Source organism: Centropristis striata, chromosome 5 (assembly GCF_030273125.1).
Source record: "Centropristis striata isolate RG_2023a ecotype Rhode Island chromosome 5, C.striata_1.0, whole genome shotgun sequence".
Classification (NCBI taxonomy): Eukaryota; Metazoa; Chordata; class Actinopteri; order Perciformes; family Serranidae; genus Centropristis; species Centropristis striata.
In genome coordinates, this window is record NC_081521.1 from 10,263,034 (window position 1) to 10,290,654 (window position 27,621).

The 27,621-nt window shown below is 37.1% G+C and overlaps 1 protein-coding gene across 1 annotated transcript; it reads right to left on the bottom strand.

The window, feature by feature from the left end:
• Positions 1 to 7,147: 7,147 nt before the first annotated feature.
• On the bottom strand, positions 7,148 to 24,613 carry si:dkey-32e6.3 (uncharacterized). The gene is made up of 6 exons (XM_059334027.1): positions 24,236 to 24,613; positions 21,609 to 21,781; positions 19,558 to 19,776; positions 15,710 to 15,870; positions 15,039 to 15,171; positions 7,148 to 11,316 (listed from the first exon to the last, which is right to left on the bottom strand). The coding sequence occupies exons 1-6, from the start codon at positions 24,510 to 24,512 to the stop codon at positions 11,140 to 11,142; spliced, it is 1,140 nt and encodes a 379-aa protein (XP_059190010.1). The 5' UTR covers positions 24,513 to 24,613; the 3' UTR covers positions 7,148 to 11,139.
• Positions 24,614 to 27,621: the final 3,008 nt, after the last annotated feature.

The following is a 27,621-nucleotide window of genomic DNA, read 5'->3' on the forward strand; positions in this document are numbered from 1 at the left end:
ATCAACCCAAAGTCTTTCTTGCAGCTTCAAAGTCCGCAGGAGCGCATGTGCGTCATTTTGGTTGTATGAAATAAGGCGCACAGAGGTGGAAAGTTTGGGAACAGCAGTCCTTACCTTGCTGTCCAGTGGGTGGACTGCGGGCGCAGTCAGCGGTGCGTCGGAGCTCGCCGGAGTAGCTCCGCGTAAATGTTTGGACCCAGCATCTCAGCGGTGAGATATCGCTCCTGCTCAGTGACACAATCCAGCGTTACCTCCGTCCTCCTTCCATTGACTCAACATTTCTCCCCCTCCTGCCTCCTCTTCCCGTCCCTCTCCTCTCGTCTCCTCCCCTCACTCACCAGTGCGCATTTATGCAATCCAGAAACACTCGCAGTGCCAGCTGTCCCTCCACCATCCTCAAGTGACAACACCCGGCTCTTGCCGCTTCTGGTGTCGTGCTGTTGTGAGCCGCTGGTTTCACGCTGCTCGGCGCGCAACAGCACTATCAGGTAACTCCAGACTCACCTGAAGGGAAGCAAGCTGCAGCTAAAGGTGAGGCTGCTGCCCTCATGTGGCCTTATGGAACCACCAGGGATCTACACTTCACATCACAAAAGCATGCAACCCATGCAGTACAGCTACAGCTCAAAAAATTAGAATATCGTGAGGAGGTTCAATATTTTTTGTCAGTTATTTCAGAAAGTGAAACTCATACATTATATAGTTTCATTACACATAGAGTGACATATTTCAAGCCTGTTTTCTTATAATGTTGATGATTCTGACTTATAGAAAATGAAAACACAAAACTCAGTGTCTCAGAAAAGTAGAATATAACAGAAGATCAATATTTTGAACACAAATGTCATGTTTCTGAAAAGAATCTTCATTTCTATACATCAATAATTGGTTGGGCTCCTTTTGAAACATTAATTAGTGCATTAATACTTGGTGGCATGGAGGAGATCAGCCTACAGCACCATGTTGCTTTTATAGCAGCCTTCAGCTCATCTGGTGTCTCTTGACAACAGCCCATAGACTCCTATGAGCTTCAGGTCAGCCCAGTTCTCTGGCCAGTCCAGCCCAGTAACACCATGGTCACTGAAGCAGCTTTTGGTACCTTTACCAGTGTGGGCAGGTGCCAAGTCCTGCTGGAGAATGAAAGCAGCATCTCCTGGGAGCTTGTGGAAGCATGAAGACTCTAACATGTCCTGCTAGATGGCTGCTATGTTGACTGTGGACTTATGGTTTCTTGTTAATGATTTTGGGTATCATCAAGAAAACCATGGAAAATGTCTAGATATCAGCCCTTAAAGTAAACTCTTATGAGCTGCCATTTTTGTTATCATTATAAGTGTCCAAACAAATGTACCTTTAGTTATTCCAGGCATTAAAACGAACAAGAAATTGGAGAAAACAAGGGTGGTCTAATCATTTTTTTCCATGACTGTACATGTGACTCTGTGGTATCACTATAAATCCTAATGATTGACAGGTGAGAACATAACAAAACTAAAGAAGCAGAAGAGAATGCTCTACATCAGGGGTGTCAAACTCTGGCCCGCGGGCCAAATTTGGCCCGCAGTGTAATTTTATTTAGTCTGCGAGGCAATACCAAATTATTATATAATTATTGTACTATAAAAGCTGACCCGCCGGTATTATACAGCACATTTGCAGCTAATACTACAAATCCCACAATGCCCTGCTGTTGTTTTGGCGCGTCAATCAGGACAGGATCCAGAAACGAGCTCCTCTGTGACAGTCGTCATAGCAACCTCAAGCTAGAGCTGTCTCCGAGCTACCCCTTCCCAAAAATAGCGAAAAGAAAGGCAGAATTTATTAACCTGCTGAAAAAGTTTATTTTGATATTTAAATCAGAAGGATGCAAATAGAAAAGAGGTATACGATTTTTTTATTTAATAAATTAATGACATTGATGTGTTTTTTATTTGAAATTTGATTTTGCATTCTACACTATTTAGTTATATATTGTATGTTTATAAGCGTTGCTGGTTCCATATTTAATGTTAAAGCAAAACATGTTTGGTATATATTAAAAGGTTTATTCGTTCAATGTTGGCCCGGGATTTTATTCAAGTTTTAAATTTTGGACCATTGTGTATTTGAGTTTGACACCCCTGGTCTACATCTACATGAATAGAATGATCTATAAAACATATAAATGTTATATTACAGTTCCACAAAAAGCTATTGTATCTTTTAGTTTCTATCCAGGTTCCTGACACCGTTGTACCCTCTGCTTTGGAAGTAAATCATCAAATGTTGAGTCAATTACCAGCAGCGCTGCTATCGTCAATCACAATCTGCCCGAGACAGACGTTAATGTGTGTGACCTCTGCCACGCTGAGCCAGTCAATCACACCACTGCTTTAGGAGAGTGCAATTACCTGTTCAAACCCTTGTGTCGAGCACACTTTTGCATGTTTAATCCCCTGCCAAACAACAAGAGGAAACATCCTATCTCACAAGCACTCCCCTTATCATTCAGTCTTCCATTAGTTCTCCTTCAAGTACCTCAGAGTAGCTGCAGGGGAGCTGATACATTTGTTTGTTGAATATTTGCTTCATGGCAAATAATAGCAGACGAAATTTTCTACAAGATTCTACCAACAAAGAAAATGTAAAAAATTTGGAGAATAAGGCTACGTTTACATTATGACGGTCTGAACAGAAGACGCAAAAGTGGCGTCACATCTTCACTTTTTATTCCGCGTTTAGATGAGCGTTTTCAGGAGGAAATCTGCTGCATACGGTGACGCTAAAGTGTGTGGAATTGGATTGTATGCATGCAAGGCAGCATCACTTAAAGCCATAAGAGCATCTTTGGGCATTTTCATCAGCTACTCCTTCCACAAAGTTCTCCACCATCACTAGATCTCCCAGGTCTCCTCCAAAGCCGTCTGGCTCCTCCCACCAATTGGTGCATCCAGAATGTGATGGAGGTAATTACAGATCCTTCTCTGTTCACTAAGGCCCCGTTTACATGAGGACGCTCGCGGGTAAAAACGACAAAATATTTTATCGGAAGTGCCTTTCGTTTAGACGGTGACGGCGTTTTGGGGGCTTAAAGACGCAAAAATCTGAAACCACCCTCCAAAGTGGAAAAGTTAAATATGCTCTGCCGTAGCGTGTCCGTCTACACTGCCAAGACGCAAAACTCTGCTCAGATCTGCTCACGTCACGTATGTGTTTACGTCACATACATGCTCCAGTACAGGAAAATAAACAAACGTGGGATTATTTCCATGCGTCAGACCTTCAAGCTGCTCTCTGACAGCTCTAATAAACTTACAGGAGTCTTTCCACCAAATGTACAGGATATGTAGAGCTAGTATTAGTGAACAGAGAAGGATCTGTAATTACCTCCATCACATTTTGGATGCAGCAATTCGTCGGAGGCGAGCCAGACGGCTGTGAACGAGACCTGGGAGATCTAGTGATGGTGGAGAACTTTGTGGAAGGAGTAGCTGATGAAAATGTGTGGCGTGAAAACTTCTGCATGCCCAAAGATGCTCTTATGGCTTTAAGTGATGCCGCCTGGCATGCATACAATCCAATTCCACACTATTTCGTCACCGTATGCACACAGATTTCCTCCCGAAAAAGACGCGACGGCACTTTTGCGTCTTCTGTTCAGACCGTCCTCGTGTGAACGGGGCCTAATCCTGTACATTTGGTGGAAAGACTCCTGTAAGTTTATTAGAGCTGCCAGAGCAGCTTGAAGGTCCGACGCATGGAAATAATTCCACATGTTTGTTTATTTCCCTGTACTGGAGCATGTATGTTACGTAAACACATACATGACGTGAGCAGATCTGAGCAGAGTTTTGTGTCTTGGCAGTGTAGACCAGTAGTTCTCAACCTTTTTGAGTTGCGACCCCCAATTTAACATGCATGTTGTCCGCGAACCCCGCTCACTGAACACAATCTCACACGCACAGTTCAGGTCACCCAAAAAAGAAACAAAATGACCAAAAAAAGGAAACAAAATGACCAAAAAAGACACAAAATGACCAAAAAAAAGACACAAATTGACAAAAAAAAAGACACAAAATTACATTAAAAAACCCACAAAATGACCCAAAAAAGAAAGAAAATGACAAAAAAAATACACAAATTGACCAAAAAAGACACAAAATAACCAAAAAAAGACAAAAAAGAACCAAAATAAGACACAAAATGACCCAAAAAAGACACAAAATGACAAAAAAAGACACAAAATGACAAAAAAAAAGACACAAAATGATAAAAAAAAAAACACAAAAAGACCAAAAAAAGACACAAAATGACCAAAAAAAGACACACCATGACCAAAAAAGACATTAAGTGACCAAAAAGACTAAAACACATGAACACTTTAACACAGTAGAGACAGAGCTGACATCCAAAATGATTTGGCGACCCCCAGAAATCATCTCGCGACCCCAATTGGGGTCCCGACCCCAAGGTTGAGAATCCCTGGTGTAGACGGACACGCTACGGCGGAGTGTATTCAACTTTTCCACTGGAGGCTGGTTTCAGATTTTTTCGCTTTTTAGCCCCAAAAACGCCGTCACCGTCCAAACGAAAGGCACTTCAGATAAAATATTTTGTTGTTTTTACCCGCAAGCATCCTCGTGTAAACGGGGCCTAACTGAGGAAAATATGTGTCTTACATGTTTTGTCCAGATGTGGCTCTATTTTGGTACAAGGTGACAGTTTGGCTGGCTGAGCAAGGACTTGTCTTAAAATGATCACCAATCAATATAATTTGGGGTTTGCAAGAAGAACAAAATATGTTGTTAAACACCATTGCGCTTCTGGGGGAAAATTTTTATTTTCAAAAAAGAAAAATATATTAAATTGGAACCGTCAATTATGTTCCTAAAACATCATTATTTATTGACCGAGTTTATGATTTAAAAAAAAGCCACAATCAGATGGTTGGCAAAAATTAGCAATTACAAAAGATTGGGATAAAGATCAATATTTTTTCTTATCTATTAAACATTAAAATTAAAGTAAAGTTTCTATATATCCATAAATTTCCTAGTTTTCTGTTCCGGCTGTCATGGAGTAATAGATTAAATATGGAAATGGCTGATTTAAACATTCAAGATATGTATGCCTTTTTATGTTTGTCTTTTCTTTGTAGGCCTGGTTCCTCAACTTGCTCTTCCCACATTTTTTTTCTGTTTTTCCTTAGTACCCTTGTTTACTTGTATGTCTTTTGTGTACATGTGTTTCAAATTTAAAATAAATAAAAAATAATGGCAGTTGAGTTCTTTAAAACATACCAAAGCACAGTGATTCCTGAACATACCAGCTTCTTTAATTTATCCCCAGAGGACCTGACCTGCTCACACACACACACACACACATACACATTTATTGATTAACAACCGACTGATGATTTATACATGAGCTGTGCCTAAAAATCTATAAAATACATGTATAAAAAGTATTGTTTTTGTGTTATGTATTGACTCATAACCATGTCCCCAGATCAATGGAGCCTTACCTACTGCATCCAATACACTAACTTACATGAGGTTACACAAAACACCAACAGTTTAACAAAAAACTCACTGGTTTATTTAACAATGAATGGAAATATTTACCATAATACCAAAATAAATAGATGACATTTTCAAGTTGTGTTTCAAGTTTTTGATGTGCATTCAAATGCATGGCAGCATTAGAACAAAGTGATGTGGATGAGATTTCAATGCAAAACATTCAAGTGTTTTACTATTGCCTCGGCTCAGTTTTCACAAGAGATTTTCAAGAGTGCAAAACTCACCCCCACTCCTACTGCTGCCTCAGATTAACAAAGTTATTATTAGTTTAAATATATATTACTAGTGTTGGGACAACGAAGCTTTGTGAAGCATTTGCTTTTTTTAAATGGAGCCTAAAAGATGGCGCTTTGTTCAACAAAGGGCTGAAAAACCCACCCAATTATCAATGCTGAAGCCTTTTTTTTAAGCCAAGTCCGTCATCTAGTGGGGTCTAAAAATAAAGCAAATGCTTCCTGAAGCTTCGTTGTCCCAACACTACATATTACCAAGCCCAGAGATCATTGAGTCAATGCAACATACTGTGTGTGTGCAGGCATTTCTCCTTGTTTTTCAGGAAAAACTGTATCAAACTAAGCTTTCTGTAATTCAGATGATCTTTTACAAGTAATTGAAATATCCAAGGTTTGGTGTCTTTAATAATATGCAACAGTAAAAGTCATACTTGCTCTAAATCATTTAAAACACTATTTAATTCATAAATAACTCTTTTTCCCTCATAACTTGTATAGAGACAAAGTGAAATTAAGCTGAACTGCCACCGGAGGCGAAAACGATCAATGTCTCTCCATTGACTTTATATTGTATGAAATCCATCTGTTAGCAATCAACAGATATGCCTGAATGCTGCTGTTATATATAGTATTTTAAGTCAAATATCCCATGTCCCATATCTATATTTTTGTAGGTTAAGCTCAAGCATTTTGACAATTTGTAACTTGTGTTATGATGGAATGTGGGTAAATCAGAAAGATATGCAATATTAGTTTGCTAAGCTAATTGGGTGCACTTATTAAGCTATGTGAACACATAGCTAACATTAGCATGCCAACACATAGTCGTGGAAAAAAATATAAAATCATTGTTTTCTTCAATTTCTTGTTCATTTAAAGATACATTTTTTATATATATTTGTCCAAACATAAGTACCTTTAGTTGTACCAGGCATTAAAATGAACAAGAAATAAGAGAAAAACGATGGTCTAATATTTTTTCCATGACTGTAGCTATCATTAGCTTGCTAACAGCTAGCTTGCCCTCTCTGTCGCAAATAAGGTGCTAAAATAATCCTTTAACAAAATGCCTGTAGCAACTAAACATCACATTTAAGCATGTCAAAGGATTATTTTAGCACCTTATTTGCAACAGAGAGGGCAAGCTAGCTGTTAGCAAGCTAATGTTAGCTACAGTCATTGAAAATGATAAGACCATTGTTTTCTCTTATTTCTTGTTCATTTTAATGCCTGGTACAACTAAAGGTACTTATGTTTAGACAAATATATATGTAAAAAATGTATCTTTAGTTGTACCAGGCATTAAAATGAACAAGAAATAAGAGGAAAAAAATGGTCTTATCATTTTTTTTCAATGACTGTAGCTAACATTAGCTTGCTAACAGCTAGCTTGCCCTCTCTGTTGCAAATAAGGTGCTAAAATAATCCTTTGACATGCTTAAATGTGATGTTTTTAGTTGCTATAGGCATTTTGTTAGAGTTTCAGCCCTTGGTTGCATATTGTGGTGCAGAATTTTTTCCCTCCAGTTGACGTGGGCTTTTCAGAGTATGATGCTAAAATGAGCACTGCAGACTGTTCTGATAGGGTTTGACAGCACTATCATAATGATCACGTTATTTTGAAATACAATGAAAGACAATGTTTACATTTCAAAGACTTACATATTTGATGTTGTGATTATGCTCTGACAAACCTACTGTATGACCTAATGAAACAGATTGTTTCATTTCAAGTGAGTCTCTTAGCAATCACGTCCCTGTTAACTGCATTTTAAATAAGGTTTCTAGGGAATCTTTTTTCTCCCGCTACAGTTTTAAACACATGGTTAGCATTGTGAATTAAAGCAAAGCTATTTGGTTAGGTTTATAAAGACTATAGCGGCCTCTTGGGTAAAAGCTCCGTTGGTTTGACCCATACATCCGCCCCAAGCTCCTCTCTATGCAGAGTTGGGGCTTTTATTGGAAAACATATTTGTGAATGGTCAACAAATGTAATCTGGAACAGAATATGTTTCCTTGGAACCCAATTGAGTATGCAGTTTAATTATAACGGAGTAGAATTTTTAGGAGGCCAGGATGAGCATTTTGTGTTTTGCACACTGAAACTAAGCCAAAGCAATAATAAATACTGTATTGTAACCACCCCCAAGCTTTGCCTTTGCCTTTTTCTTACCAATGTATTCACTTGCATGTTCTCCATTTAAAGAAATCCATACTCGATACATATTAGGGCTGGGCAAAAATTTTAAATGTGATATGGAAATAGACCATGTCGCATATATCGATATAGTTCAAATTTGCACTGTGATCCTTGCTCCAGGCAAGCTGCGGCTTTTATTTAAGATATTTTTTTATTTAAATGTGCACTTTATGGAGCTTTGATTTTTTTTTAAAAAGATCCTCCTGTTGTTATACGGTATTTATATTCACGTAAACAAACAGTTTCAATAAAACTACTTGTGACATGTCATATTTCGCTTTGCCTTTGACTGAATGTTTGCTCTCACTTTGCAATAAAAAAGAAAAATATCGTGATATATATCTTATATTGATATTCAGCCTAAATATATTGGGATATGACTTTTAGTCCATATTGCCTAGCCCTAATATATATCCTGTAAAAGTTCCGTCTTATCTTTATGTTACTGATAGTGTTTGCATTCAGCCGTCTCTGTAAAATTTGACCTGAGAAAATAGAATTAAAAATCTCCCTGAAAGCTTAACAATAAATAAATCCTAAAACCCTTAAAAATCAAAAAAATTACCATACCTTCCACACAAATTCAACTTATTCAGTGTGTCACAAAAACGTACAGAAGCCCTAAGAGGCAGGCGAGAAAAGTTACTGGTGGTTAAAAACTTCTTTTTTTTGTCACAATCAACATATGTTTTTCAGTTTTCAATCTGTTTTTCCCCACAGGTGAAAAATATATAAATTAAGGAACGGAGAAAGATAAAAAGCTCCTCTTCTTTAGAACAGACTTAGAAAATTAATCACCAGATTTCTTTCCTCACTTGCCTCCAAGGGCTTCTGTACAATGATGCTTTCAAATAATAAAACCACATCCCAAAACCATGTTCAACCTAATGATATGTCTCAGATATTACCATGTAGAACATTAGACAGTACCTGAAGTCATTTTCTGATTAAATGCCTTCACAGTGTGTTTATAGAGTGCCTTAAAGTATTACCCTTCAGCTACAAAGTTATACTCAGTAATCAGATTCTTTTTCAGTCATCTGGACACATTCAAGTATTATCTATGGAAGAAATGTCCTCTCTTTATTCAAGAGTGTAGATTTTTAGTTAGAGAGCATGATTTTATTCCTTTTTTAGTGAAACAGCTCCTTCTCATGCTCAGATTTGTTCTCCTCATGATCACATTTTGTGCTCCCACTCAGATTTCTGCTGCTTTCTTTCAAAAAGTTTGCTTGAAGTCAAGTCTCTATGATCGTGCTGTCCTGACCAGATCACGTGAAGTTAAACAAAAAAACATTCAACATTGACATTCCCAGGTCATGTAAAACCAAATATATGATAAGATAGATAATAATGATAATATGTAATTTTGCACATAGTTTGTTTTGAAGAGTTGCAGCTAACAAGAAAAAAAAGCCTATAAATACACATGTTTTTATGGGACTTTTTTGTGTATAGTTTTATTATATTTAAATTTTACCTTTTTATATGTTCAAAAGAGGTTAATTGAGCATATTTGTGGTTTTTATTGTAGTAAAAAGTAAAATTTTCCAAATCGGATTTCATGATTTTTGAGCTTAATATGTTGATAAAGTAGGTGAAATTGAAAAAATAATTGTCGGACCTTATAGGTGAAGAAAAAATGGATACCAAATATGGGTATTATGTGGTACATGAAGGGCAAAACCAAAAGTGTTCAAAAACGGCCAAGAAGAAGAAATGTGAGCACAAGCATGTGATTTTGAGTTCAAGCAAACATTTAGAAAGAAAGCAACAGAAATCTGAGTGTGAGCACCAAGGTTATAATAGTTTTGGATTTTTCATCAGTTTTAGTTTGAATTTCGTTGTCAATTTTTGTTTTCAAATTCAGTTAGTTTTAATTAGTTTTTACTTTTTGGAAAATGCTTGGTTTTAGTTAAGTTTTTATTAGTTTTAGTTTTTTGTAATGGGGTATTTGTTGGGTGAGAGATTCAGAAAAGTCACAATAAATGTTTTCTTTATTTCCTTTGTCTGATTCATCTCAGTCCCAATAAGTTTATTAAGTCATAAAGCCAGATAGATGAAATAGATTTCACATCAACCAAAAAGGTTTACGTATGAAAAAAGTTGACAAAGACGAAAACGAAGGACATTTTCACTATAATTTAGTTAGTTTGAGTTAGTTTTGTAACCACAAAATACAGTTTCAGTTAGTTATCTAATATATTTTTAAAAAACTCTTGTTTTTATTTTTATTTCAGTTAACAGAAATGTTTTTTCAATTCTAGTTTTCGTTATTTAGTTAGTTTTCATTAACTATAACATTTAGAAAGATAGCAGCAGAAAATGTGGATGAGGAGAATAAATGTGAGCAGGAGAAGGAGCTGTTTCACTGAAAAGGAATACAATCATGCTCTCATACTGAAAATCTACACTCTTGAATAAAGATAGAATATTTCTTCCATAATTATCTTTCAGAGTGGATGTAAACAATGTAGATGATGACCAACAATAGAAGCTAAACAACCTAAGAGAGAAGCTACATGAAAGCATCATCACACCCTGAGGATGATAAATGAAAGGAAGCAAAACCCCAGAGGATTCTACTTGCTAGACAACTAACACAACACTTGAAGGTTTTTTTTTTTTTTTTTTTAAATCATATCTGACCCCAATTATGCTGTCTGACACAAATTCCAGAGAGTCAGGGTAATTATCCCGTGGAGTGATTATTAGTCACACGGCCTTTGATGTAATCAAAGAGTCTGGCATCGCCGTTTAAGTGCTAAATCAAGTCAAAAACTCTTTGTGCTGCGGTTCACCTCGGGACAGCAGACACTACAATCTGTTTGTGAAGTGCCCTTTGTTTAAGCTGACACCCTTTTACCCTTTTGCCGCCCTCGAGGAGCACACAATGAGTCAGGGCGTTGCAAATGTTTGAGATTGATGTAAATCCTACTTATCAAGCTGCCATCTTCACTTAATAATATCCTTCCTTATTTAACAAAATAACCTTCCTCCTTACGTAACCTTCTTCAATTTGTGGTTTGATGAACTCCGGACCTTTAATAAGTCATCAACCTTTGTGTTTAATAGCGCTACCTGCAGCCTACTGTGCTGGGTTTGGAACCTGTAACTGGATGGAGCCACACAGACAAACTGTGTTCTAGCCCGCCCCCTGCTGGAGGTTCCTCTCATAGTTTTCCAGGCAGATGTGGACGCGCTCAGTGAAGTAGTTGGGGTTAGAAATGGCCTGCAGGAGGTCGGTCTGGACCAGTGTGATGTCAAAGAGCTCAGAGGTGAACGCTGTACGGGTCTCAGAGCCACCCGGGTCCAAGAACACCTGAGAAACACAGAGAGAAACAAGTCAGCGCAGCTTTCTGGAGTTTTGAACGCAAACACATTTATTGAGAAATAGCTTCATTAATATTGTATCTGAGGAAGTCCAAAAAAACAAATACATAATACACATAAAGGTTCCTTTAGAGCAGCTGTTCTCAACCTTGGGGTTGGGACCCCAATTGGGGTCGCGAGATGATTTCTGGGGGTCGCCAAATCATTTTGGAAGTCAGCTCTGTCTCCACTGTGTTAAGGTGTTCATATGTTAATGTGTTTTAGTCTTTTTGGTCATTTATTGGCTTTTTTGGGTCATTTTGTGGGGTTTTTTTAGTCATTTTGTGTCTTTTTTAGTCATTTTGTGTCTTTTTAGGTCATTTTGTGTCTTTTTTTTTGTCATTTTGTATCTTTTTTGGGTAATTTTGTTTCTTTTTTGGGTCATTTTGTGTCTTTTTTGGTCATTTTGTGTCTTTTTAGGTCATTTTGTGTCTTTTTTTTAGTCATTTTGTATCTTTTCTGGGTAATTTTGTTTCTTTTTGGGGTCATTTTGTCTTTTTTTGCGTCTTTTCTGGTCATTTTGTGTCTTTTTTGGTCATTTTGTTTCTTTTTGGGGTCATTTTGTGTCTTTTTTGATAATTTTGTGGTCAATTTGTGTCTGTTTTGGTCATTTTGTTTCCTTTTTTTGGTCATTTTGTTTCTTTTTTGCGTGATCTTAACTGTGCGTGTGAGATTGTGTTCAGTGAGCGGGGGTCGCAGACAACATGCATGTTAAATTGGGGGTCGCGACTCAAAAAGGTTGAGAACTACTGCTTTAGAGGCCATAAAATATACACTGACTGACAAGTGATAAAAATAACACAAAATATGGTTGAGAATGTAAGCACAACTGGATCATTAGATTGAATGCATGTAGGAGGTGAGGGTCTGATTAGTGCTGGGCGATATGGACCAAAAGTCATATCCCGATATATTTAGGCTGAATATCGATATATGATATATATCCTGATATTTTTATCGCAAAGTGAGAGCAAATGTTCAGTCAAAGTCAAATATAACATGTCACAAGTAGTTTTATTGAAACCGTTTATTTAAGTGAACATGTATACTGTATAACAACAGGAGTACCTTTTTTTTTAAATAAAATTGCTCTGTAAAGTGCACATTAAATTAAAAAATATCTTAAATAAAAGCTGCAGCTTGCCTGAAGCAAGCATCACAGTGCAAATTTGAACTATATCAATGCATAATCTATACATATGCGATATGATCTAATTCCATAACACAATTACCCTAAATCTGCATGAAAGTTTCTTAGAGCTGCAGGTCAATGCAATCAACTCAGTGGTTATGTAACAATGTGCTGAGATTTTGTTCTTCGAGCATGAAAGAAAATGACACAGCAGGTTTTTAAGCATGTTTACATATTACTCCTGGCTCTAATTAAAAAGCTGAATCATTTAAAGAGTGCTGAGAAAATTAGGAAAATGAAAAAAGGGAAAATAGCACTTGTTCGAAAAATAAGCCACTTTAGAAGACCAGTGTGTAAGAACTGGGGAGCTCAATTAGCAGAAATGAAATATCCCACTGTTAGTTATGCTTTCATAAGTGTATAATCACTTAAAGCTAAGAATTGTTGTGTTTTTGTTAAATTAAAATTAGTCCCTCATATCTGCATAGGGGGCAGGCTCTCTTCCACAGAAACTGATATTGTTGCACCACCATGTTTTTACAGTAGATTTAAATATAGCACACATCATTATACACATATGTACAGTTGGGGGTTGTAAAAAAAAGGCTGCAGTTTCTTTGAATTTAGGTAACAAAACCACTGACCTAGGTTTAGGGCAAAAAAACTCCCTGGTAAGATGTTATAAAAGACAGTTTAATAAATGTACGTAAATGCCAAAAGTGAAGTAGTTACGAGCGTGACGTGAACCACGGAAGTTACGTAAATGACAGAAGTTAGGTTAAAAAAATGTAAGTTATTCATCCACATTCCCTCCTTCCCGCCATTTAAACTCCGCTTCGCCTTCAATAACTACTACTACATCAGCAAGATGGCTGTGGAGGACAGTCAGAAATGTAAATATGAGTTGTATTTTTCTGCCTGAACAAGTCTGAATCAGCAGGGCTGTTTCCACGGGCAATACCCAGAATGAGGCGGGTCTCACTCGCCGAAACGCCCCTAATTTGAATACGAGCAGTCCAGGACCTTTTTTGTCCCTGTAGAAGAGCAGGGTCTTTTTTCTCCCCTGAAAACAGCCTGGTTACTGATTGGGTAGATCGCTAAGCAGGATGTGACGTAGTACTCTACACAACAACATCACACCCCATTTGTAAAAGCCGGCAAAGCAGCGTTCCCAACTTAGCGACTTTGTTGCTGAATTTAGTGACTTTTCAGACCCCCTTAGCGACTATTTTTCAAGAAAGCAACTGGAGACAAATCCAGCGACTCCTTCTTACTCTTCTTAACAAGCCGGAGGCCGCCTTGTTAAGAATAGCCGCCGTTAGCAGCAGTTAGCTCTGTAGCAGTACAGTGTGTATGTGCTAACAGGCTAACAGTTAGCTCTGTAGCAGTACAGTGTGTATGTGCTAACAGGCTAACAGTTAGCTCTGTAGCAGTACAGTGTGTATGTGCTAACAGGCTAACAGCTAGCTCTGTAGCAGTACAGTGTGTATGTGCTGCTGCTGCAGGAGGTGTTCACTTAGCGATCTCTGTTTGTTTACAACAAGCACCAGACACTCTGTTCACAGTTAGTGACGCTGGTTAAATCACGATCACTACGTTTATGATCAGTGGAGACTGTGCATAATTAGCCATGCTGCTTTCAGCTGCTGACGTTGTGCACAGTTAGCGACGGCAAAAACCAAACGTCACCTCCAGAGTCTCTAAATCCCTCTGGGGGCTAACTTGTCCCGCCCATAGACTGTATAAAATAGGTAAAACCCTCTCCGTTTGTTTCTTCTTCTACAGTTTGGCATCTAGCCGCCACACTGTATCATCAAATGCTACGCTGCCCCTGTGTGGAAGGCACCAGTAATACAACTTTTTTTTTTTTCCAGATATGATGAACTATTCGATTTTTTTATGATTTAATGACTATTCGAATATTCGAAAATCGATGCCCTCCCTAGTTGTCTGTATGTTGTACAGAACAAAAACCACTTTATTTATGGTTGCAGTTCTGCTATTTATTTTAAGTTCAATATTTTATTAACTACCTCAGACACTGTGATTTCCTTTATTTGTTAAAGAAAAATACTGCTGTGTTATTGTTTTTCAATATAATAAGATTCAAACATTGAGGGTGTATGCTGTGAAAAATCAGTATCGGCCAAAATCGGAATCGGCAGGTCAGGCTTTTTAAAAATCGGTGATCGGCCAGAAAATTTGAAAATTGGTGCACCCCTAGTAATGTAATTTTCTTTTTGTTAGAATTAACCTTATAAAATTGGTATCGAAAAAAGCATCGTTCAGGAACCCTTATCAAGTGAAGGTATTCATCAGCTACACAAAACCTTTATGGACCAAAAAAACAGCAGTGGACGGCTCCTCTCTCTCTGTTGCAGGACGGAGAGATTCAAAAGATCCTTCTAATGGCAATGACTAATAATGTAATTTTGAATTTGAATTTGAATTAATGTGTGCTAAGAACCTGCGATTGTAGTCACAATCCTGAAGAATACCAACAGTGGTTGATGTATTTATGTTGATGTAATGACAGGTACCTTGGGATGAACAATGGTATTCTCATCGTTCTGTCGTATGTTGTCGTCTATGAAGATGTGCTGAACATGTTGATCAAAGGGGTCGACCCACAACGGCTTCCCCCCTCGGATGGAGAAGGTATTACTGGCCCACCTGAATGAGAAAAAAAGGCAGAGAATGTTTTTGAAAAGGATAGATTGAGGGATAGACATAGGGCTGGGCGATATATCGATATAAAAGTGGATTTAGACCAGACTATTTGTATATAAATGCTGGCCTTACTAGGGTTTGTCATATTTAGTTCTTTTGTAATGTTTGTTATTCTTTTCTCATATAAATATATTTATTTCAGAAAAAGATTGGCCTATTTTATTTCATAGGCTATTTTTATTTAATATATTTTTTACTTAAATGAGCACTTTATGGAGCATTGATTTTTTTTAAAAAGGTTCTCCTGTTATACAGTATTTATGTTCTTACCTTTGTACCCTTTCAAGCTGTTCATTTGACTTGAACTGCTTGAATTTCAATAAAAAACTGGAAAAATTGGGGTGTTCTAAAACTTTTGACCGGTAGTGTATATCATATATTGATATTTAGCCTAAATATATCGGGATATGACTTTGGGTCCATATCGCCCAGCCCTAGATAGAGGCCACATTAACTGGGACTTGAAGAGTGTTATGTATACCAGTCAAAGTGGTCCTGAAAGCCCCCCAGGCCCTGGGCTGAGCTCAAGTACTGGTACAGGCCTCTTTCTCCATCTCGACTCGACATGCGGTCCTGGCCCCGGGTCAGGACCACTCCCTTCTTGCTGCAGCGGATCTTGCCTGTAGTGGTGTTCACATTTAACTGAACCAAGAGAGACAAGAAGAGCCAGAGAATGAAAGAAAGAAACAGTCGGCTCTGAACTTTTTGGGGAAGCAGAGAAACCATAACAAAGCCCTGTGAAATTATTTTGTTATTAATACATGGCCTCTGGCAGACCTGACCTAAATTCATTGCGATATCAGCATTAAACTTCCTCAGACATAAAATTACAAAAAGAGAGTCTGCGCTAGCTACTAAAAAAACTCTGTAGCTTTATTATTAATAGCTTGGGTGCCTGCAGATACCCATAAATCAATCAAACAGCATGAAAGCAATACATTATTCTGGACTTGACTGTATTATGGCAGATATTTAAAAAAAAGCCTTCTGGCAAACAGTTTAAACTTAATAAGACACCTACTTCTACTGAATGCACAATTTAAAACTAGTGGTATCAGCTGTTGTAAAATGGTGCTTTCAGTTAAATTAATTATTTTTAAGGTAAAAACACTTTGAGTCATGGTCTTGTGGTGTGGCTCTAACGATGGAAATGTAGACTCAAATTTCTCAACAACTACTGGATGGATTGCCATGATAATTGGTATATTATTCATGTCACTGTCAGAATGAACTGTAATCATTTTGGTGAAAAGACTCCAGGGAAAGTCCCAGCCTAGTCTCACATTGAGACTTTAGACAGACTGTGAATCGTTCAGGGTCACTATTTACAAGACTACAACTAGATTCTTTCAGCATTTTTTACCTACCATTCATTTTTTCCCCATCATGCTCTTAGTAGACACTGACTTAATGGAGGAGAAGCAGCTTTTGGCTCCAGCTGCTCTAGTGTGTGACTCAGTGTGACTACAGTTTTCTGTATCTGCTACGTCTTGTTCTATTGTTTTATGTGCAATTACCACTCCAGTGCAATATTGTTCACTTACTGTCCACCATGTGCATTTACCGTCTGAGTGCAATAATATTTATAGTGCAATAATATTTATATTCATATTATCTAATAACATTACCTCTGTATGCTACCACCCCTCCTCATTCTCCTCCTTTTCCATGTGCACAGCTTTTTATTCTATATTCCAATATTTTCATGCCATTTCAATTATTTATTCTTGTTTGTGATATTTTTTATACCTTGTATGCCTTTATACATTTATTGTCCTTAAGTTGTTTTTGTATTGTTGTTCTTTATTGTTTTATGCACCAATAGGAGTTGCACTCTAATTCGTTATATTATATACAATGACAATAAAGGCTATTCTATTCTAATCTATTCATATTATACCTAGCAAAAATGCAATCCAATTGACTGACAGAAAATTAGAGGAAACTATTTTGATTGCTGAAATAATGTTTGTTTTAGAGTTTAAAGCATATTCTGATGATCTGGATAATATTGGGAAAGACAATCGGGACATGAAAAATTGCACTTTTTTTACAAATCAAACAATCAATCGATTCCTGGAGAAAATAATCATCATGTGAGTCCAGCAGCAGTCCACATCCATTGATTCAGTCAGTGATCTCTTAGCTTAAATGGTAAAAAAAAACAATTACCACAAGATTAAGTCTTCAGCTTTAATTGGATATGTGTCCCAGTGCACCCATCTCCAAGACCTGACAACAATAATATTGAGTCAAGAAAACAAACAGCTCAAGTTAAAAAACTGAACAATCACATTATGTCCTGTGATTGATTGCCCCTGCTCTGTCTGTCTAAAACAATATATGAAAGCATGTGACAAGAGAGTGTCTGAATCAGACTTCCACTGAGCTCTCATCCAGACAGCTCACTGAGCCTGACAGCTTTACTTTGTGACATCTCCTCCACCCCCGGCCCGTCATCTGTCCCTTTCACTCTTCTCTCAGAATCATGTGTTCCACTCCCGCAAGCTAACAAGCAAGGTACAAAACCCTCCGGGAGGGAAGTCAAGAAGATGCATAAGGTTGTGAATGTGTGTGTGAGTGGGTGTGTTGGTGGGAGGGTCTAGGGTTAGAACATATTCACAGTCTGTCACCCCTGAGGTAAAATGTCCAAGCTGCCAAGATATCAACAGTAAAAGTCAAGTTTTCATGTGTGTCACTATGAATTTAGGAGCAAAACATCCCTTCTAGATGCACGATTTTGTACTGATGCACACTTGTGTACTTCAGGAAAAATTGTTTTTGAAAAACTTGAACACAGCGCTGCAACTTAAGAATAAGAAGAAACACATGCAAATACACAAAACACAAGCAAATTGAGAAAACATCTTCATCAATTTGACAACACAAGCACAGCATTTAGAAAACGTGCTGCAAAGACACACAACACAATAAGAAAAAGTGCTGCGAATAGACCAGAACACAACAGAAGTGTTTCCAGAGGACACTTAAAAGTGATGCACACGGCTGCACACACTTGTGATATTAACATGTTATTTCAAGATAATTCATATTTCACATTATAACGTTATAACGTTCATAGCATGCTAGCGTTAAAATACGATCGATAGTATGCTAACGTTAGCCGCGATCGATAGCATGCTAATGTTAGCCGCGATTGATAGCATGCAAATGTTAGCCGCGATCAATAGCATGCTAATGTTAGCCACAATCTTATCATGTTATTTCAAGATAATTATAATTTCACGTTCAGAAAGCTGGACTCTGACTGGAAGTTAGCAATGATCCTTTTATTACCTACCAACAATTATTATTTAGCAGTGCACTCAATTAGAAAAAAACAAAACAAAAATAGAGCTCTTAAAACAAAATAAAAATAAAATAAAATGATAAAGTTCAATGAAAGTGTCCTTAGTCTGTTCATTCTACTACCCGTGTAGGTTTTGTAGTGAATGTTCTTATCTATATCAAAGGGGAATGAGTAGATGACTGTGTTCTTCATTCATCCGCTGAACATTTGCTCTCACTTTGCGATAAAAATATCAGGATATATATCGTATATATATCAATATTCAGCCTAAATATATCAAGATATGACTTTTGGTCCATATCGCCCAGCCCTATATGTTTTCAATAAAGTTTATCAGTCTGAACATGAAGTGTATTGTACAGTTTTCAATAGAATACATGTAAAAAGGGATTCTTCAATTCTCACACTCAGTTTTATTAACTTATTTGACAGCTCCCCAAATCTTTTTGGAATCGGGGTTATGCATAATATTACTTACTTAAGTGTGCATGCATTTTTGGTAATTTTGTGTCTTTTCTGGTCATTTTGTGTCTTTTTTTGAACATTTTGTGGTAAATTTGTGTCTTTTTTTGGTCATTTTGTGTCTTGTTTTAGTCATTTTGTGTCTTTTTTGGGTCATTTTGTGTCTTTTTTTGGTCATTTTGTCTCTTTATTGGTCAATTTATGTCTTTTTGTGGTCATTTTTTTGTCATTTTGTGGTCAATTTGAGTCCTTTTTTGGGTAATTTTGTGTCTTTTCTGACAAATCCCAAAGCATCAAGTTATTACTTTCCAAGGAGTCTCTGTCTTGAAGCTGACTGTTACACACTCAGGAGGTCAGAATGGACCTTTAAACTTATAGCAAAGGACTTAGATTAAAAGTAACAATGTGTGTCCTATTGGGTTATATTATACATGTACACCAGACATGATTTACCCTGGTAAATTAACCCAGACTATCAGCTCGTAATTTGGTGAATTGCCCCTCTAATATTATAAGTGTTTTAATTTCTTGAATGTATAAGTGTGATTGTATTTCACCTTGAGATCAGGCAGGTCAGGGAACAGTGGATGAACTCCTTCATTCAGCGCTCTGGACACAGCACTCAGCACACGAGGTAGGTCGGTTCCAAAAGAACGAAAAATGATGGCAAACTCCCGTCCTTCCTGCACCAGGTCTTTGAGCAGCTGGAAGAAGGAGGGGAGGATCCAGTGGTACAGCCGTCCACCTTCTCCTTTAACAGTCAGCTCTCTGTCTGCCTGCAGGGAACAGAGTAAGGAGCAGTCAGTCACACCTTCTTCCATCAGGGATCAAGGACACTTTATAGCAGGGCTACTCAAATACAAATCTTAAAGGGCCACACAGATTTTTTTTCAATGACTCAAAGGTCCAGTCATTTCAACAGAAAATGTCCTTTTTCTTCAAAATAACAAAAATATGAACTAAAATTAAATATAATTATTTATTTATGTATATATATATATATATATATATATATATATATATATATATATATATATATATTGTATATATATACACCATCAACTGAGCATTATAAGTGGTGTCAGTGGACTCATCCACAGCTAGGGCGATGCACTCTGCATGTTTTATTCCATCACACAGCTGCTTAACTAGATCAGCCATTCTCAAACATGGGGTCCCAACCCCAATTGGGGCCACGAGATGATTTCTGGGGGGTCGCCAAATCATATTGGAAGTCAGCTCATTTTGTGTCTTTTTTTGGTAATTTTGCATCTTTTTTGGTCATTTTGTGTCTTTTTTTAACATTTTGTGTCTTATTTTTTTACATTTTGTGTTATATTTGTGTCTTTTTTGGTCATTTTGTTTCCTTTTTTTGGTCATTTTGTGTCTTGTTTTAGTCATTTTGTGTCTTTTTGGGGTCATTTTGTTTGTTTTTTGGGTCATTTTGTGTCTTTTTTTGGTCAATTTGTGTCTTTTTGTGGTCATTTTTTTTGTCATTTTGTGGTCAATTTGAGTCCTTTTTTGCTTAATTTTATGTTATTTTTTTGGTCATTTTGTGTCTTTTTTTAAAATCATTTTGTGTCATTTTGTGGTCAATTTGATTCTTTTTTGGGTAATTTTGTGTCTTTTCTGACAAATCCCAAAGTAGCAAGTTCTTACTTTCCAAGGAGTCTCTGGCTTGAAGCTGACTGTTACACACTCAGGAGGTCAGAATGGACCTTTAAACTTATAGCAAAGGACTTAGATTAAAAATAACAATAAAATATAAAACAATATATAAATGCACAGCCAGAGAAATGTTTTAGATGTTGTCTGCTTCATTATTTGTATGATCTGAACTGTGCGTGTGAGATTGTGTTCAGTGAGCGGGGGTCTCGTGGAATCTGAGAGAGGGATTTGCTTAAATTGAGCTTTATTTTTCCTCTTTTTGTTTGCCTTCAAACATTGTGTCCATCACTTCAGTCATGCATTTTCTTATTATTTCTGCATCTGAGAGTGGCTTCTTGTGTTTACCCAAAACCCACGCCACTCTAAGTGAGCACTCTGTTGTTTTTTGTTGTTGTGTCATAGATGGCCTTCTTATTAGGGGTGCACCGATCGATCGGCCGGCCGATTGATCAGCGCCGATTTCCTTAATTTTGCAGGATTGGCGATCGGCCGATTTCTTTACGTCAAACCGATCTTATCTAGCGATCTTATCTACCTAGATAATAACCCCCCACCGGCAAAGCAGTGCTCCCAACTTTGTTGCTAAATTCAGCAACTTTTCAGACCCCCTATTTTTCAAGAACTATTTTTATGATTTAATGACTGTTCCAATATTCGAAAATCGATGCCCTCCCTAGTTGTCTGTATGTTGTACAGAACAAAATCCACTTTATTTATGGTTGCAGTTCTCTTTTCCTTTATTTGTTAAAGAAAAATACTGCCGTGTTATTGTTTTTCAATATAATAAGATTCAAACATTGAAGGTGTATGCTGTGAGTTATAAAAAAATCGGTATCGGCCAAAATCGGAATGTCAGGCTTTTTAAAAATTGGTGATCGGCCAAAAAATTGCAATCGGTGCACCCCTACTTCTTATCCATTCTCTCTTATATGATGCTTGCCTTGGTGCCCTCTGGCCAGCGCATCAGATCCAGATGCTCATCCAGAATCCCGCGGAAACGTCTCCCCGCAGCAGAGGTAAAACCCGGGATCCGCCCAAAGTGAGACTGGTAACTAACAGCATCATCACACGGTGGCAGCAGGGAGGCCGAGTCACTCAGCCATTCCCACTTTCCTGCATGGAGGTGAGGAGAAAGAGGGTTTGTGTGAAAGCTTTTATATAAAGACAGAACAAATGGCATATAATGAGTGGTGGATTCTAATTCCCACCTCGTCACATATGGAGGATTTGTCACTGTGTAGCCCTCCGTGTCAAGCTATGACGCTCTACTATAATCACTTGGAACGTTCAACTTAATGTTGTGAATCCAAACAAAAACTACTTGGTTATGTTTAGGCAACAAAACTACTGGGTCAAGGTTAGGAAAAAGATCCTGGTTTGGGTTAAAGTAAGTAAATTTGTCATATGGTTAATGTAAGGATGTATGGAAGAAAAAAAACATTTGAAATTGCTTCAAAAAACAGTTCAACACTTCTGTGAATGTTTACTTTCACATTAGCAAAACGTTTATCATAAAAAAATTTGTTTAAGGTACTTATAGGGCTGGGCAATATGGACCAAAAGTCATATCCCAATATATTTAGACTGAATATTGATTTATGATATATATCCAGATATTTTTATCGCAAAGTGAGAGCAAATGTGAAAGCCAAATATGACATGTCACAAGTAGTTTTATTGAAACCGTTTATTTAAGTGAATATAAATACTGTATAACAACAGGAATACCTTTTTAAAAAAAAATCGAAGCTCTATAAAGTGCACATTTAAATAAAAAAATATCCCAAATAAAAATAGCCAATGGAAAAAAAAAATAGGCCAATCTTTTTGCAAAATAAATATATTGATACGAGAAAATAATAACGAACATTACAAAAGAACTAAATATGACAAACCCTAGTAAGGGCAGCATTTATATATAAAGAAAGAAAATTTGAAGTATATCAATGTATGCGATATGGTCTAATTCCATATCACATTTAAAAATATATCGCTATATCGATATATTGCCCAGCCCTAGGTACTTATAATTAAAATATTGATGACCTGCTATTCCAGGTACACTTTTCATTTCAATAACAGCAAATATTATTGGTTGGATAGATTGATAGCTCTTCGTTAATCATATCCCCAGGAAAAGTAAAGGAGGCGAGGGACGTATGTATCAATGATAAAAAAAAGATAACGATATATTTTTAAATGTCATATGGAATTAGACCATATTGCATATATTGATATACTTCAATTTTTTTTCTTTCTTTATATATAAATGCTGCCCTTACTAGGGTTTGTCATATTTAGTTCTTTTGTAATGTTTGTTATTCTTTTCTCATATAAATATATTTAATTTGAAAATAGATTGGCCTATTTTATTTAATAGGCTATTTTTATTTAAGATGTTTTTTATTTAAATGTGCACTTTATGGAACTTTGATTTTTTTTTTTTTTTTTAAAAAGGTACTACTGCTGTTATACAGTATTTATGTTCACTTAAATAAACGGTTTCAATAAAATTACTTGTGACATGTCATATTTGGCTCTGACTGAACATTTGCTCTCACTCTGCAATAAAAATATCAGCCTAAATATATCGGCCAGCCCTTATTTGCTGTTATTGAAATCAACTGCAAAAAAAAAATGGCACTTTATGCCAAATAGCAGGTCATCAATTTTTATATTTTAAGTTCATAGGGCTGAGCGATATATCAATATAAAAGACACATCGATATATTTTATAATGTGATATGGAATTAGACCATATCGCATATATCGATATAGTTCAAATTTTCTTTCTTTCTTTATATATAAATGCTGCCCCTACTAGAGTTTGTCATATTTAGTTCTTTTGTAATGTTCGTTATTCTTTTCTCGTATAAATATATTTAATTTGAAACCAGATTGGCCTATTTCATTTAATAGGCTATTTTTATTTAATATGGTTTTCATTTAAATGTGCACTTTATGGAACTTTGATTTTTTTTTTTTTTTTTTTTTTTTTTTAAAAGGTACTCCTGTTGTTATACAGTATTTATGTTCACTTAAATAAACGGTTTCAATAAAACTACTTGTGACATGTCATATTTGGCTTTGACTTTGACTGAACATTTGCTCTCACTTTGCAATAAAAATATCGGGATATATATCATAAATCAATATTCAGTCTAAATATATTGGGATATGACTTTTGGTCCTTATTGCCCAGCCCTATAAGTACCTTAAACTAATTTTTTATGATAAACGTTTGGCTAATGTGAAAGTAAACATTCCCAGAAGTGTTGAACTGTTTTTTGAAGCAATTTCAAATGTTTTTTTTCTTCCATACATCCTTACATTAACCATATAACAAACATAAACACATGCGATAAAAAAATATCGGGATATATATCAGATATATCGATATTCAGCCTAAATATATCGAGACAGGACTTTTGGTCCATATCGCCCAGCCCTACTAGGCTCTTAAATGGGATTCGGCAAAAAAAAAAGGAACAATAACTCCGCTGACTGAGCGAATACAGTTTCTTCTTTTGTGGTGAGTAAAGTGTTGTCAGTTCAGGTGGATGTTACCTTGTCTGCTCATCTTCCCCCAGGTCACCGTGGAGATGAAATAATCCAGGGCAGCTACTACACCCTGACCCATCACAGTGTCCGACACCAGGATGGTGTTGTTCAGGTCGATATGCAGCACTAACTTCTTCCTCTGGTCCTGGTTGGAGGAGCTCAGCCCCAGAGGGACCGTCCCCGCCGGCTCACCTGTCCCACACACAGGCTCCGGGACATTTCTACTGTTTGTCCCGTCGTGTTCTTCCGCCTGTCGGCCGCTGTTCTCCCCCAGCTCCTCCATCACTCTAACACAACTAAAGACGATTATAGGTTGGAAAATGTTTCAACTAAAACTTGCTACCTAACCGGCTCAGCTGTCTGACTCATTGTTATTAACCGGTACTTCCTCCTTCTCCATGCCGTCTCCTTCTTCTTCTACGGCTCAATTGTTGGCAGAGGAGAGAGCGCCATCTACCGCTGCTGGAAACATTTAAATAAGTAGGCTACAGGTGCATCTCAATACATTAGAACAGTAGTTCTCAACCTTTTTGAGTCGCGACCCCCAATTTAACATGCATGTTGTCTGCGACCCCCGCTCACTGAACAGAATTTCACAGTTCAGATCATACAAACTCAGTTGATATGACGTATTTTGGACAAATAATGAAGCAGACAACAATTAAAAACAGTCAGCTTCAATCCAGAGACTCTTTGTAAAGTAATAACTTGCTACTTTGGCATTTGTCAGAAAAGACAGAAAATTACCCAAAAAAGAATCAAATTGACCACAAAATGACAGAAAATTATCCAAAAAAAGACACAAATTGAGCAAAAAAGACACAAAATGACCAAAAAAAGACACAAAATTACAAAAAAAAAAAGACACAAAATTACACAAAAAAGACAAAAAAAGCCCAAAAAAGACAAAAAAAGGACCAAAAAAGTAAACAAAATTAAAAAAAAGACACAAAATGACCAAAAAAGGCACAAATTGACCACAAAATGATTTTAAAAAAAAGACACAAAATGATTATTAAAAAAAAAGGCACAAAATTACCCAAAAGACTAAAACACATTAACACATAAACACTTTAACACAGAGCTGACTTCCAAAATGATTTGGCAACCCCCAGAAATCATCTTGCGACCCCAACTGGGGTCCCGACCCCAAGGTTGAGAATAGCTGCATTAGAACACGGATGGGCAACTTAAATGCTGGAGGGGCCACAATTTTTCATGGTCACTACCACAGGGCCACATATAGGAGCGAGCACTTAACCAGATATGATGAAACTGCAATTTTAAATATGTTTACAGTGCAGTAACACCTCATTGTAGCTACACTTCACTATAACCACTTAGAAGAAGAATAAGAAGATTACTTTATTAATCCCACAATGGGGAAATTCAACCTCTGCATTTAACCCATCCATTTTTACACACAAGTGAACACACCATGCAAGGAGCAGTGGGCAGCACATTACTTACTGTGATTTCTTTTTTTTTCAGTGAAAGAACAGCAGACCAACATTAATTGCAAGAAGTAATTTTGTGCATGTTTACACTGCATTTCTTAAGATTTCATGTTTTTGGTCATTTTGTGTCTTTTTTTGGTGATGTCTTCACTCTAGCCTCTCCATAGGCTGACATTGGGGGAATTTTTTGGCGTGTTTTTGTCCCTTTGTGTCTTTTTTTTATTCATTTTGTGTCTTTTTTTGTCTTTTTTTGTTCATTTTGTGTCTATTTGATTATTTTGTGTCTATTTGTTTACAGTGCTAGCCTGGGTATACCCAGACTGCCTTGCCTGCTCGAATTTAATTTCGAACTGCGAAAGGGTCTGGAATCCAGGACCGTTTCTTAGCCCTGTTTTAGGGATCCAATCACAGAGCGGGGAGGGACGGCAAGACGATGACGCGTACTACTCGGCACTTGGAAGCTTGTAGTTTTCCGGATCCAACATGGCTGCTGCAGACACGAAACTCTCTTTAGCTGTAGATGGTGTTTTAAATAGTTTAGAGCGAAAGTTGTAAGGCGAAAGGTCTCTCGGCGGCTCCGCTGTCCCCCGGCTCGGAGCGAGATCACCGGTAGCGCCGGTGATTAGCGCTGTACCGGCGAGACCGCTGGTCACCGCCGGTGATCTCGCTCCGAGCCGGGGGACAGCGGTGCCGCCGAGAGGCCCGCAGCAGCTTGATTATTGCCCATAAAATCAGTGGATGTGTGTGGCTGAATGACATGAGGGGGAATAAAGCGTGAAAATAAATCTTGCAGAAAGCGAGAACTGGAGAAGCAAAGCAGCAAACAACACTCTCTCACAGACACACACACAACAAACATCCATTTCTGTTGCTCTACTACGTCATCTGGTATAACTGATCTGATTGGCTAAGAGCTACCTACAGACGCTTTGATAGACATTCTAAGCGCCCAATAAACGGCTCTGGAGGATCGTAAACCACACCTCCTCTACGGAGAAATCCATTGCTCGTTGCCAGACTAGACCTCATTTGAGAATAGTCTGGTGTTAGCCAGGCTATTACAGTGCAGTAACTTAACATATTTCATGCTCAAATGCATGTATAACAGTATAAATAGGAATACAAAAGGTTTGAAGCAAATAAAAAATAACCACTTACTAGTAATTTAAGTGGTTTGGTGCATTTTTACACTGCACTTTTAAGATTTCATGCTCAAATGCATGTAGTTGTACTGAGGGCCACGTCAAGTGACGGTGCGGGCCGTATGCGGCCCCCGGGCCTCTAGTTGCCCATCCCTGAATTAGAATATCATAGAAAGTTTATTTTTGTCAGTAATTCAATTAACAAAGTGGAAATAACACATTATATAGATCCATTACACACACAATAAAACATTTCATGTCTTCATTTATATATCTTCTAATTATAATGATTATGGCTTACATTTAATAAGATTAGCATTAATGAATTAATGAAATTCAGTGTCTTTTAAAAAAAATGTTAATGTTACAAAAGACCAATTTTAAAAAGTATGTTTAATATGTAAATGTTGGCCTCTGAAAATGATGTAATCTATATGACTCAATACTTGGTTGGAGCTGTTTGACTTGAAATACTGGAAATTGACTTTTACATCATACTCTAATGTTTTGAGATGCACTTTATTATTTACCAAAATCCTGAATATATTGTTTATGAGTTCTCAATAGGTTGTGGCAGGGTCCTACAACATGTTTGATCTTGTTTTTATTTATTATTTTTGATACATTGAACATATGATCATTTGTTTTCAGTAACAATAGTAAATAAAGTGGATAATAATAGAGGATAACACATTATATAGATCTATTACACACAGAATGAAACAAGCACACCTTCGTCCAATCCTTTCCTCCTCCGCTGCCGAAACACCAGGGGCGTGTCTAGGATTTTCTT

What these genes read in the sequence shown, in the direction of transcription:
- si:dkey-32e6.3 (XM_059334027.1), bottom strand. Translation starts at nt 24,512, where the DNA reads ATGGAGGAGCTGGGGGAGAACAGCGGCCGACAGGCGGAAGAACACGAC. An exon ending in GGGGAAGATGAGCAGACAAG is followed by an intron (nt 21,782 to 24,235) that starts GTAACATCCACC and finishes ACCTCCATGCAG; the next exon opens with GAAAGTGGGAATGGCTGAGT. An exon ending in TTTCAGGACCACTTTGACTG is followed by an intron (nt 15,172 to 15,709) that starts GTATACATAACA and finishes TTTCTCATTCAG; the next exon opens with GTGGGCCAGTAATACCTTCT.